At 39.0% G+C, this 13,970-nt stretch overlaps 1 protein-coding gene across 5 annotated transcripts in view; it reads left to right on the top strand.

The window, feature by feature from the left end:
* The window catches only part of ANO6 (anoctamin 6), a 226,014-nt gene that overhangs the window by 182,368 nt on the left and 29,676 nt on the right, over positions 1 to 13,970 (top strand). For all 5 annotated transcript variants that reach the window (XM_081593569.1, XM_081593567.1, XM_081593568.1 and 2 more), the window contains 5 exons: positions 2,001 to 2,143; positions 5,064 to 5,141; positions 11,055 to 11,280; positions 12,317 to 12,486; positions 12,696 to 12,793. In XM_081593569.1, the coding sequence (XP_081449695.1) occupies positions 2,001 to 2,143; positions 5,064 to 5,141; positions 11,055 to 11,280; positions 12,317 to 12,486; positions 12,696 to 12,793 (715 nt within the window). The remainder of the gene's footprint in view (positions 1 to 2,000; positions 2,144 to 5,063; positions 5,142 to 11,054; positions 11,281 to 12,316; positions 12,487 to 12,695; positions 12,794 to 13,970) is intronic.

The following is a 13,970-nucleotide window of genomic DNA, read 5'->3' as shown; positions in this document are numbered from 1 at the left end:
AGACTTGATTTCAATGTCCAGGTTATCTCTACTGTCACTCACTGTTGTTGGAACATCGATGACGTCAGGAAAAACACTGCCTGGAAGTGGGTATTTTGAGCATTTCCTCTGTCCTTGCCATCGGGAAGCATTGCGTTCACCTTCCTCATGGCGCATCCCGAGATTTCCCCCACATGTCCAACTGCCCGTGGCAGGGTATGCAGGATTTCAAGACAGCCTCTGTTTGCCCTCTACCCAAAGGCTCCCTGTTCTCTGCAGGTTGATTCTCAACCCTGATTGCCCCGTCGAACTTTCCAAAGACAAAAAACAATGCCAGACCAATGAAATCAGAACCTTGAGGGTGGTGCCCAGGCTCAAAACATTTTAAGAGCTCTCAGTGCTTCTCATGCAGCCAGGGTGAGAACTGCCCCTCCATAGTCCATGCAGAGCTCATCCACTCTTGCCCCAGTTACCACTGGAAACGGGACAAATTCTCTGCTCAGTCTGGGTCTTTCTCCTGAGTTCTAGACTTTTATCTGCCTACCAGACATCTCTCCTGGGGCCCATAGACAGCTGATCAGAACCGAATCAGTTGTCTTCTCTCTCAGACTTGCTCCTTTTCCTGCCCTTCTTATTTCAGGGAATGACACTAGAATTCGGGACACTGCCAAAGCCAGAAACCTGGCAAGCATCCTTGATCTTCCCCTTTTGTCACACCTGCATCCAATCTGTCTACCTGCTAAAATGCCATCTTCTCTCACCTCCTACCTGAAGCATCTACCTGCCTTTGGGTCCTACCTGCCCTTGGGTCTAGCTGCCTCTACTCCTTCTTGACCGCCTTTGATGTCTTCTCCATCTTTAAGGCACACGGAGTCCTTTGTGATATTCCCCTGCTATCTGTCCACCTGGCGGCCCCACCTGTCTCACCACACTCTGGGCCCAGTTCCAGACTATTTGAACTTCCTGGAAAGTAGTGCTCCTGTGTCTCTTTAGCATCTTGCCTTTGCACACACAGCTCCCTGGGGGAAATGGCCTTAACATTCTATCTTCACCTGGTCACCTCTATGGCATCTCAGAACTCACCCCAGAGGCCCTCTTCTCCGGGACAGCCTTGTTATCAATACATTGTGACTCTGTGTGCCCAGACCACCCAGCACTTACAGCACTTACCTAGATCACAGTCCTCAAAAGTCCACTGTAACTAGCACTTCACTGTCATTCCTATACACTTAGGAGCTCCTTGAAGCAGAGACCGTATCTTTTTTTCTCTTTATTTTCAGTACTCAGTAGAGACTCAGAAATATTTGTGGATGTAACTGGTTATTCCAGAATTTCTGTGTAGAAAGGGCTAATGGGCAACAGTCTGATCGGAAGAAGTGCCTAGGGGATTTACCCTGAAACCATGTTTTCAATGAACACTTAGTGTTGTTTCTGTCTAGTATTTGAAGTGGCAAGTCTTGAAAAGTAATAAAGATTTCTAAAAATTATTTTACTCACACTTCATACAAGTTTGAAAAATATCATATTTCCATATTTAAGAATATTATTTTAATTGGGGTGACTTGGGCGGTAGAAAATAAAGATTTGGGGACCACTAAAGCATTCTTATCCCCCAGGCCCTTTGGAGGGAATGAAGGAGAGGGATGCAAGGGGAAGCAGACTAAAAGATGGACCATGGACTGCTTTGAATTATTATAGTTGCCTGTGTTTTTTATTGGCAGTAATGTGCTAGTAGCAGATGCTTTAGTAGTAGACACGATCACATGCCTTCTGACCGTCACACTACTACCCTTCCCATGAGCTATAGCCTGGATTCACAAGCTGGATAAATTATCAACATTTTTCTTAAAAAACAAACATTAGCTCACTTTTCTCTTTTAAGTATTAATGTCACCTATGATTAAAATTGGATTTTATTGACCATGTACAAAAGTGTTGTGAGTAATTAATATTCAGTACAGATTTCTGAAGCATCACTGATCCTTGAAGATCCACATGATGCTTTTCTTTCTCTTTGTTAGTAACCTTGTTTTTGGAGTTCTGGAAGCGGCGCCAGGCAGAACTTGAGTACGAATGGGACACTGTTGAGTTACAGCAGGAAGAACAAGCCCGACCAGAATACGAGGCACGGTGTACTCACGTGGTGATAAATGAGATCACTCAGGTAAAGAGGATGTCGTCTACATGCAATTCAATCTATATATTGCTGGGGTTCTCAAACTTGGTTGCACACTGGAATCACCGAGGAGCTTATAAAATGCTGATGCCCAGCTTCTGTCTATGTACACTCATGGTACTCAGTGGAATAGGGTGCATTCTGGCACAAAAATTTTTTTAAAGCTTCTTTGGTGATTTTTAATGTACAGCCCAAGTGAAGGAGCACTGTTTAGAATAGTGGCCACAGGAGACAACTATGGTCCTTTCTTTCTTAATAGTAAAAATGAAAATACATAAACTCTGAAAGAAATGTATAAAAGATGTATTGATTTGTATCTTTTCATACCAGTAAAAAAAAAAAATGCAAAAAATAATAGTGACATAGAAGGAAAGACACATTGGTTTTCATAGTTGATCCTTAATTTTTCATAGGTACCTTCATTATTACAGCCCTCTCTCATTTTTTTTTTTTGAGCCTGTATTGAATTTGATACAATATTGCTTCTGTTTCATGTTTTCGTTCTTTAGCCACAAGGCATGTAGGATCTTTGCTCCTTGACCAGGGATTGAACCCACACACCCTGTATTGGAAGGCAAAGTCCTAACCACTGGACTGCCAGGGAAGTCCCTACAGCTCACTTTTTGTCACAGACTAGCTGCCTCTTTGTCTTGCACTAAGCCTCAGTCACTGCTCCCCCTTCTGGTTAGGATGTGCACAGAGTAGTGTGATTGTTACCCTAATATCAGAGAGTGGATGAAAAGGGGAAACATTTGTTGAGATCCCGCTATATTCAGGCCCCACACTAGGCATTTTGTATAACTAGAAAAGTAAATATGCTGCTTTTACTGTTGCTGCAGAATTTAAAAATAAAACTCTGTTTATCTTGGTATAAACATTTCAAAGTCAGTGAAAGATGATTTTTTAAAATCATCTGCATTATTGCTTCTTTCCATCAACATAGAAAATCTAGAGCTGATTGTATTTGCAGTCATCAGTATAAAGACAGTAGGTTTTGAATACGAATAACTCTTGGAAAGAAAATGCTTTTTACCAAGAGCATCTGAAAATGGCTCCAGCTATAGATCTTATAAATTGAATCGCAGATTTACAGAATGTTGGCACTAAAAGAGTCTGGAGAGAGCAGTTCAACCTCCTCATTTTATAAATGGAAAAAAACGAGGTTCAGTTACCCAACAGAAGGTGACAGTTGTCTTTTATGATGTAACAGGCTGTACTGAAAAACAAATGCCTATGTTATTGTCAACGTATGAAAAATACTGAGGAAAAGACATTTTAGAAATTTAAACCTACCCATTTTGAATTTAAAATTGCCAGCTATCCAAGAAAAATAAAATAAAATAAAATAAAATTGCCAGCTAATAAGTTAAATTTCCATTGTAGCATTGCTTGGTAAAAAATTGAAGATGAAGGTTCATTTTTTCCTTCTTATTCTTCACTTTGCTTTTATTGCAAACATATCCTCCATTGTATAGAGAGGCCAGCAGTGTTATGGTGAGGCCCTGGGAATAAAACATATGAAATTCATATCCAAACACAACAACTTACTAGCTGAGTGATACTGGAAATTTGTTAACTTCTCTGTGCCATCGTTTTGCCAGCTGTAAAACAGAAATACAAGAGTTGTTTCCTCATATGATTGTTGTAAGCTGATGGAGTTAATGAATAGAACCTACTTAGAACAGCACCTGGAACAAAGTAAATGCCACTTATATGTTTGCAGCTATGATCACATGGTTGATTGGGTATCTAAAAAAATCTCAATATATTCATATAAACTATAAAATGGAACTGCTGAAAACTCAAGAGTTACACTTTATTAATACAAAAGCTCAGTCAGGAAACTTAACAATGGATACCTGGTACTTGCAGATATCTGCAAAACTTTGTGTCCTGCACAGGCTCTTTGCTATCACTGCAGTCACTTCTGAAATCTGAGACAAGCTCAGGAATAGTGTTGTCAGATACCCAGACTGTTGAGCTCAAATCATAGCAGATAAACAGTGTGTTATTCACACTTGCCTTTTCAGAAACTGTTAGTAAAATAAATACTGCACTGGTTTTGTTGTGTGTATGTTTGAAATTGTTAACCAAAAAAAAAAAAACAGCATGCAATTTTGAATAAGGAGGCTGAATTTGAAAACCAATTTTTTAAAAAAATTAAGCCTAGGCTTTTGAGACCATGTGTTTTTTAAGAGCACCCAAGAATGCATGTTTCCTGGAAGTCAAATGTTAATTTTGTATCATTGCTGTTTATAGAGGCTGGGATAAGTTAGTGATTTTATCTTTAAACTCACTGTGTGTGTATGTGTGTTTGTATGTTTATGTATGTGTGTTTATCAACTTTAAATGTACAATATGATAAATTTTGAAACATACATATATACAGGAAGGTAACCACCACCACAAACATAAACATAGAACAATTCTTTAATGCCAAGTGTTCCCTTGTATATTAATAATTTTGGATTCTAGATCCTCCCGGAAATCCTCACCTTGACAAGCACTGATCATTTTTTCCTATAGCTGTAGGAAAAAGTGATTTTTCCTATATAGTCTTGTTTTTTGTGGAATTTTTATATAAATGAAAACGAGTAGGATGTAGTCTTCTGTGTCTAGTTTCTTTTAATTATCACAATCCTTGTGAGATTCACCCAAACTGTTCGGTGTATTCTTAGTTCTCCTTTTACTAAGTAACTTATCATTACATACATATACTACAATTTGTTTACCCTTTGAATAGATTGATGATGGGCAATTGGGATTTTTCTAGTTTGTGTTATTATGAATAAATTTCTGTGAACATTTACATACAAAAAATTAAACCTAGGATACAGCAACCAATTAGGAGAAGAATCATTTTGTTGGAGAAATCCTTTGATTGACTTTTTTTTCCTTTTTTAATTAGGAAGAAGAGCGTGTTCCCTTTACCACATGGGGAAAGTGTATACGTGTAACCCTCTGTGCCAGTGCTGTCTTTTTCTGGGTAAGAATCTGCAACAGGTTTTTTTCAGTATCTAATTTTAAATGTTGAGAAAACTGAAAAGTCGAGCTGGAAACTGTGCAGTCTCATAAAAAAGATTGATTCCAGAGAACAATTAAGCCACCACATGGAGTGGCTCTCAAGGTTTCACAGTAACTCCTGCTACCCATGGCTCTTCCAGCTTTTTTTTTAACCTCTATTCTTTAAATCAGATCCATGGTTCAGGTTTTCCAGTTTCTAATGGAGAGACCAGATGGGAGGTATCAACTATTCTAAAATTTTCCAAGAGTAGCCTTAATAAAAAGGTAATAGGAACTATCAAAAATAAAAACTTCTGAAAGACATATAAAGAAGTCTTAAATGATTCTAGATAAATGACAGTGCTTCTAAAATATCAGAACTTAAAGTAATTTTGTGTTTATTATTAATAAAATCATATTGTTGCTGTTCAGTCACTAAGTTGTGTCTGACTCTTTGTGACCCCATGGACTGCACCACACCAGGCTTCCCTGTCCTTCACTATCTCCCAGAGTTGCTCAAACTCTTGTCCATTGAGTCAGTGATGCCATCCAACCATCTCATCCTCTGTCACCCTCTTCTCCTCCTACCCTCAGTCTTTCTCAGTATTAGGATCTTTGCCAGTGAGTCAACTCTTCCCATCAGGTGATCAAAGTATTGGACTTTCAGCTTCAGCATCAGTCCTTCCAATGAATATTCAGGGTTGATTTCCTTTAGGATTGACTGGTTTGATCTCCTTGAAGTCCAAGGGACTCTCAAGAGTCTTATCCAGCACCGCAGTTCGAAAGCATCAGTTTTATGGCCCTCAGCCTTCTTTATGGTCCAGCTCTCACATTCATACATGACTACTGGAGAAACCATAGCTCTGACTATATGGACCTTTGCTGGCAGTGTGATGTCTTTGCTTTTTAATATGCTGTCTAGGTTTGTCATAGATTTCCTTCCAAGAAGCAAGTGTCTTTTAATTTCATGGCTGCGGTCACTGTCTGCAGTGATTTTGGAGCCCAAGAAAATAAAATCTGTCACAGTTTCCACATTTCCCCATCTATTTGCCACGAAGTGATGGGACCAGATGCCATGATCTCAGTTTTATGAATGTTGAGTTTTAAGCTAGCTTTTTCACTCTCCTCTTTCACCCTCATCAAGAGACTCTTTAGTTCTTCTTTGCTTTCTGCCATTAGAGGGGTATCATCTGCATATCTGAGGCTGTTGCTGTTTCTCCTGACAATCTTGATTCCAGCTTGTGATTCATCCAGCACAGCGTTTTGCATGATGTACTCCGCATATAAGTTAAATAAGTAGGACAATATACAGCCTTGACGTACTCGTTTCCCAGTTTTGAGTCATTCTGTTGTTCCATGTCCAGTTCTAACTGTTGCTTCTTGACCTGCAAATAGGTTTCTCAGGAGACAGGTAAGGTGGTCTGGTATTCCCATCTCTTTAAGAATTTTCCACAGTTTGTTGTTATCTACATAGTCAAAGGCTTTAGCCTACTCAGTGAAGCAAAAGTAGATGTTTTTCTGGAACTCTCTTGCTTTTCCTCTGATCCAGTGGATGTTGGCAATTTGTTCTCTGGTTCCTCTTCCTTTTCTAAATTCAGCTTGTACATCTGGAAGTTCTTGGTTCACTTACTGCTAAAGCCTAGCTTGAAGGATTTTGAGCATTTCCTTGCTAACACGTGAAATTGGTGCAAATATGCAGTAGTTTGAACATTCTTTGGCATTGCCTTTCTTTGGGATAGGAATGAAAACTAACCTTTTCCAGTCCTGTGGCCACTGCTGAGTTTTCCAAACTTTCTGGCATATTGAGTGCAGTACTTTCATAGCATCATCTTTTAGGATTTGAAATAGCTCAACTGGAATTTCATCACCTCCACTAGCTTTCTTGCTTGTAATGCTTCCTACGATCCACTTGACTTCACATTCCAAGATGTCTGGCTCTAGATGAGTGACCACACTGTCATGGTTATCCAGGTCATTGAGATCTTTTTTGCACAGTTCATCTGTGTATTCTTGCTTCCTCTTCTCAGTCTCTTCTGCTTCTGGTAGGTCCTTGCTGTTTCTGTCCATCTTTTGGGGGTTTATTATTATTAATAAAATCATATTAGTAACATAATGAGTTTTATTAGCTCAAGAGACTTACCTGCTGGCTCAGCAGTAAAGAATCTGCCTGCAATGCAGAAGGCACAGGAGACACAAGTTCAGTCCCTGGGTGGAGAAGGTCCCCTGGAGAAGAAAATGACAACACACTCCAGTATTCTTGCCTGGAAAATTCCATGAACAGAGGAGACTGGCAAGCTACTACCATCCATGAGGTCACAAAGAATCGGACATAACTGAGCACATGGCACAACATTAGCTCAAGGATAACCAGGTTAGAGAACAGGACATGAAGCCCAGATATGAGTTCAATAATAATTTAACATATGAAAAGGAAGGCATTACAAATCAGAGAGATCAGTAAAGATTATTCAGTAAATGGTGATGAAACAATTGTTAGCTATTTGGGAAAAAAAGAAAGGAAAGATTGAAATCATACTCTAAACCACATTCTGTGATAAATTCCAGAAACATTAAAGAAGTAACATCATGAAAAATTAGAAGTATATATGTGTGTGTGTGTGTGTGTGTGTGTGTGTGTGTGTATACACACACATACACACATACACAATCTCTAGATGTGGAAGAAGTTTCAGAGGAAAGTATGTCCCAGTTTCTATGCATCAAAAGCATCCTAAATTTAAACAGAACATCCAGAGGAAATATTTGTCAACAAATAGGACAAAGGGCTAGTTCCTTCAATACGTAAAGACTTCAGAGCACTTCTAAAATAACACCAAAAATCTCAGGAGGTAAGAATGTAGAGGAGATAAATATGCATTCAGAAAGGAAAAAATACAATGGCAGATGTCAGACTTCAGTGGTAATTAAATCAGTGAACATGAAAATGAAATACAGTTTTTCACTTCTTAAATGATAAGACTCTCGAAGGATGAAGTGCCAAGTGATCATCTACTCTCATACCTAGACTACTGGATTTATACACTGCTCTAGTCTTCTTAGGAAGCAGTTTGGCAGTACATATCAAAAGTCAAAAATATTCTTATGCTTTAATCTACTAATTCAGCTTTTAAAAATTTTTAATCAGGAAGTATTTCAAAATGATAAAAGTCAGCATGGATTTAATCAGACATTTTATATATATATATAATATTTGTGTTGGCATATAAATATTATATATACATATATAAAATCTCTGCCAAAAATGTCCTCCTTCCACCTTTCATACAGTAGAATATTAGACAGCCATGAAAAAGTATGTCCACAAAAATATTTTATGACCTATAAAAATGTTATGATTATGATAGGCTTAGGAACAAAGTTAATATGTAAAATAATTTTTATATGCAAAGAGTACATAGTTCTGAAGGTATTATGCCTACATATAGATGCATTCTCTCCTATTTTTATCTTTTATTCATTTTGATATTTGGAGTCTTTCAATTGTAGGTGACAGAAGATCAGTCTCCAGTTGGTTTAAACAATAATCAAAAAATGGGAACGGGTGAGATTTCTTGGTCCTTATAGCTGAAAAATCTCATGTCTGAGGTATGACTTCAGTCAAGGATAGATACTGTAGCCCAGATGATGTCAAGGCTGGTTTTGTTCTGACTTCACTCTGTCCAGTGGCGTCCCAGTATAGTGCTGCTAGGCATCCCTCATGGGTACAAGATGGCTGCAGCTTTCCAGATCTCACATCACATCCAAACCAAGAAAGGTCTGTTAGCAGTTTCCCCTGTTGACAGAGGAAGCTCATCTATCATGTGGGCATTAGCACTATCTCCTCACATCTCAGTGGCTCTTAGTAGGTTATTTACCAATCCTTGAATAAGGTGCTGAGCCAATAGGATGAGACATTTACTTGTCTCAAACCAATTGGGATCTACACCTGGAGCCCAGGGAGGGTGAGCAGTAGAGCCCAAACCACTAGAATAAAAATAGAAGGTTATTTACCCTAAAACAAAACTAGGTGCTCTTCTAAGACAGGGAACAGATCCCAGGCAGCAGAAGCAACCAGTGTCCAGTGTCTACAATCAGGGTGCTTTCCAATTTGCTCTAAAAACATACGTTAAAGTCATGATCAGAAAAAATGAAATGTAAGAAACTGGAGGAAGGAGTATGAAAAGTTTCCCTGTCTCTTTAAGAAGTATTGAACACATTAAGTGCTCTGAAGAAAAATGGAAACATGTCAAGTTTGTAAAAGTTCTGAAATGAATTAGAATTCAACCATGTAGGAGGCAGTGCCATATAGAATTTCCTGTTTCTTGGACTCTGAGAATCTCAGTTCTCTCACTGGTTGCTTAACTGGGGGCATATTGCTTCATCTCTTTGTGGCTCTATTTCCTCATCTGTAAAAAGAAATACAATACTACCTACCTCACAGGACAGTTGTGAGGATTTTAAAAAATATATGGGTGCTGAAGCAATAATAAGCATTTAAAGAATCACAACTATTAATGATTACTGGTAATTTTAAAAATTACTAGCAGACTTTAAAAAACAAAACAAAAACTATCTCAATGGCCCGTATGTGTTGTGCTGAGAGAGGAAGACTTGATATCCTTTCTCTAATACATTTCTCTCAGCCTTAACTAATTTTCACACATACGCACACAATGTTATTTCCTTTCACAAGTGTGAAGCCTTAACTGTGAAGAAAAGGAGATAATGAGAGAGATTAGAGGAGGAAGTATAATGCTTCATCTACAAACTGATGGCTTCAAAAGTAAAGAAAACATCTTTTTAACATCACAGGCCATCAGAGACACTGAATACATGCTTCTGGAATGCGTCCAAGGAGGTAGATAAAGGGAATGCAGTTTAAAAATGGGACCTTCAACGTGCCCCATTCAGAGGCCAGAGAACACCCACCTAGTGAGGAAGTGTCTGTTGTGTTTGACACCCCCACTGATCTTGGGTCTGTGCAGTCAAAACTACAGTGGATTAGGAAAATGAGTCTTGTGCAGGTGCAAGTATGAATAACTGCCAGTTTAAGATCTCAAGATCCAAGTATAAAACACGTGTGAAGTGTTTGTCAGCAGAGAGCTGCCTGCTGCCGTTTCCGGTAGTGACCTCGGGGCACCTCTGCAGCTTCACTGGTTCTCCTCAGGGTCTCCTCAGCTGTGGGAATGAAGACAGCAACCAGCACCTGCTGACCCTCCCCCTCGAGTCAGTGAGAGGTTCTCTGTTGGAAGGAAACATATCCTTTTCATGGACTATGCTGTGCTGTGCTTAGTTGCTCCGTAGTGTCTGGCTCTTTGCGACCCCATGGACTGCAGCCCACCAGGCTCCTCTGTTCATGGGGATTCTCCAGGCAAGAATACTGGAGTGGGATGCCATGGACTACAACTAAGCAAAAAACACTCATTTATAACCTAGGTAATTCCATACCTAGAAGGGATGTTTTCACTGGTTCTGCGGTCATAGATTTTTTTCTTCTATCAGAACATGCTACCAGGTATTCCATTTTGAAGGTACTGTAAAGATTCTCTCTATTTATCTCTTTTTATTAGGGCTTCTTTTTTAGAGCCGTTTCATGGTTACAGAAAAAGTCACAGAAAGGACAGAGTTCCCACAGACCCCTCCTTCCCTGCTCACAGTGGCTCCTGCTGTTAGCATCTTCTGTTAGTGGGTGCACCAATTCTTTTGACTACTATCATTCCTTCTGCTCTCTTTGAAATTTAGCATGTCTGATTTTCACCTCTCCTGTGGCACTTATGTGGGATTTACATCACTTTGCAACGCACGTTGTCCATTTCAGCATGGGACCGGTTTTTAAGTGTCAAAGTATAATTATTGATGAGTCTCACACTGCTGTGTTAATATATTATGTTTTCAGATCCTGTTGATCATTGCTTCCGTCATTGGGATCATTGTCTACAGGCTCTCAGTGTTCGTTATATTTTCTGTAAACCTTCGCAAGATCTCTAATGGAACAGACCCAATCCAGAAGTATGTAACTCCACAGATGGCCACATCCATCACTGCTTCCCTCATCAGCTTTATCATCATCATGATTCTGAACACTATATATGAGAAGGTGGCAATCATGATTACTAACTTTGGTAAGGTCCTGCTATATATCTATAATGTGGGTCTTTTCTAAGCCATTTTTAGAACAAAGTGAAAAACAGGGACTGTATATTTTAGGCATTCCAATTCCAGTATGTTACAATTTTTAGAAAATTTCAAGTGTAAACATATTTTCTCCAGCTTGTGCAAGAAATGAATTATCTCCAGGTTTGCATTAGTAAAAGGGACAAAGCAAAGACAGTCATTATGATGTCCAAGCTCTGTGTAAACAGATCAGTGCTGAATAATATCTTCAATTACATTATATTATGTACCCTATTGTTGAAAGTAAATAGTCTCTTTATTGCAAATAAGTGGAAGAGGGTCATGATGCCAGTGGTAAATCTGCTCCTGCATTGCCGAGAGGACAAACCATTAGATTGTTATGTGCCTTCCCCCAACGCTGTTCATATTAATATAGCTCCACTCTCATCCGCTCTGGCGATTGTTGTAAATGTTTCTTCTTTCTGGCTTTTGTCCCAGGCAGCTGCTTAGTAGCCAGAGTGAAGTGCGTCCTACACACTGCATGTGGCTGGGTCGTTCTCCAGAATGTTATGTTCAGTGGTCATCTTCTGAAAATGATAAGACTGATTTAAATTCTAAACTCAGAGGACAGCCCATTTTGTCTTCCCCCAAATGCTTCTAGCAAAGTTTGCCTTTCCAACAGACCTACTTTATTGCAGTTCAGGAAGACAAGAGAATATCATTTAGCATACTGTTCAACATTAATTTTCTGTCTTACATTGAAAGAGTAAGTTCTTGTCTATTTGATATCATTGTGGTTATAAATGTTAAGGAATAGTTGACTACTTTTCTTCCCTGTAGGATATTGTGTTCCTAGGGGAGAAACTCAACAATATGTAAACTTGGAATTAACATAGTAGCTACATTAAGAAATTCAGAACAGCTGAAATGGAAATTGTGAATTGTATTTTTTTTTATCATGTTAACTCATGTATCAGTGTGATTTTGATTAGGATCTCAAAGCTGTTAGCAATTTTAAAATCTTAACATTTCTTTTAACTACAGAACTCCCAAGGACCCAGACTGATTATGAGAACAGCTTAACCATGAAGATGTTCTTATTCCAGTTTGTCAACTACTACTCTTCGTGTTTCTACATCGCATTCTTTAAGGGCAAATTTGTGGGTTATCCAGGAGATCCAGTTTATTGGCTGGGAAAATACAGAAATGAAGAGGTGTGAATATAGAGTTACGTTCTCTTGGCAATTTAAGCTGTTCCGTGTTTTCTCTTAGTTGCCCAATGAAAAGTATATTCCTTACATTTTCATTGTATATTCCTGACATTTTTTTTAGCCCAAACTAGAATTTCAGAAAAAGAATAAAATTAATGACTATTTCATGTTAGATCCATCTAAAATTTAAATGAGACTTTTTAATATTTCAGTGTGACCCAGGTGGCTGTCTACTTGAACTGACAACGCAGCTGATAATCATCATGGGAGGAAAAGCAATCTGGAATAACATACAAGAGGTGTTACTTCCGTGAGTACTGAGTTGTGTGATCTTGAGTATAGAATGGCCCACCCATCACACTCACTTCCCTGCATGTCCACATTGCTGCATGCCCACCTCTAACATGGAATAGACTCTCTGCTTATTATCCAACCAACAGTGTCCATGTATCCAGTGTTTAATAATGATATTTTAAAACCTTTCTATTAAACATAAATCCCCGTCTGCTATAGTTTCTGCCTATTAGCCCATCCTTGGGGGCTGAGGGATCATAGCCTTTTGAGAGATGGCCCTTGTTGGAGCTTCAGACTAAGTTTTTCCACAGCTTGTTACAACTTTCTCCACCTTTTATACATGCATTTAAAAATCAGTAATAGTAATTTGTTGAGTTCTAAGTATGTGCCAGTCAGTGTATTAAATGCTTTATGTACTCTCTCATTTAATCATCCAAACAATCCTTATTTTTATTTCCCTTCTGCAGATGAAGAATCCATGTCTTAATGAGGTTAAATTATTTGCCCAAGTTCACGTAGCCAATAAGAGGCTACTGTGGGTTCAAATGTAAAACCCCATGGCTCCAAATCCATGTGCTTTTAAGAACAGAGGTTTACTTATGGTCCTAAAGCACCAGGCTGTGTAGCAGTTTAGAAGACAGTTGTCGAAAATAACTACAAAGGTTTTGACTTACAGTTCTTTTCCTGGAAATGAGAACAGATGTTAGCTAAGGTCACTCTGTCTTTTTCAGTGAAACCCAATCCCATATTAGAGTGGACAAGTCCAATGCCATCTGCAATTTCTGCATATTTCAGCTTATTGTCTTAGTATTCTATTGCTGCTTCAACAAATATCCCCACAGTTAATGGTAATTGGAAGAAAATGGGGGTGGAGCCACACAAAATAATAAATTGAATATTAATATCCTCCGGGTCCTGAAACTCAGAAGTCTGTAGAGGTCTCACTGGGCTAACATCAAGGTGCTGGCAGGGCTGTTTCCTCCAGGCTCTAGGGTAATCTGTATCTTTGCCTTTTCTAGCTCCTAGAGGCCACTTGCATCCCTTGACCTGTGACCTCTTTTCTGCATCTCACAGCCGGCAAGGTTGCCTGTCTCTGACTCTTTTCTGTGGTTACATCTCCCTCCCACACCCCTCTCTACCTTCTCTTCTGCCTCCATCTTCCACTTTTAATGACCCTTTGAGTACACTGGGCC

This window comes from Giraffa tippelskirchi, chromosome 4 (genome assembly GCF_054371585.1).
Source record: "Giraffa tippelskirchi isolate mGirTip1 chromosome 4, T2T-mGirTip1v1.2.pri, whole genome shotgun sequence".
NCBI lineage: Eukaryota > Metazoa > Chordata > Mammalia > Artiodactyla > Giraffidae > Giraffa > Giraffa tippelskirchi.
The sequence above is the reverse complement of the archived record's forward strand: the minus strand, read 5'-3'. Positions and strand labels throughout refer to the sequence as shown.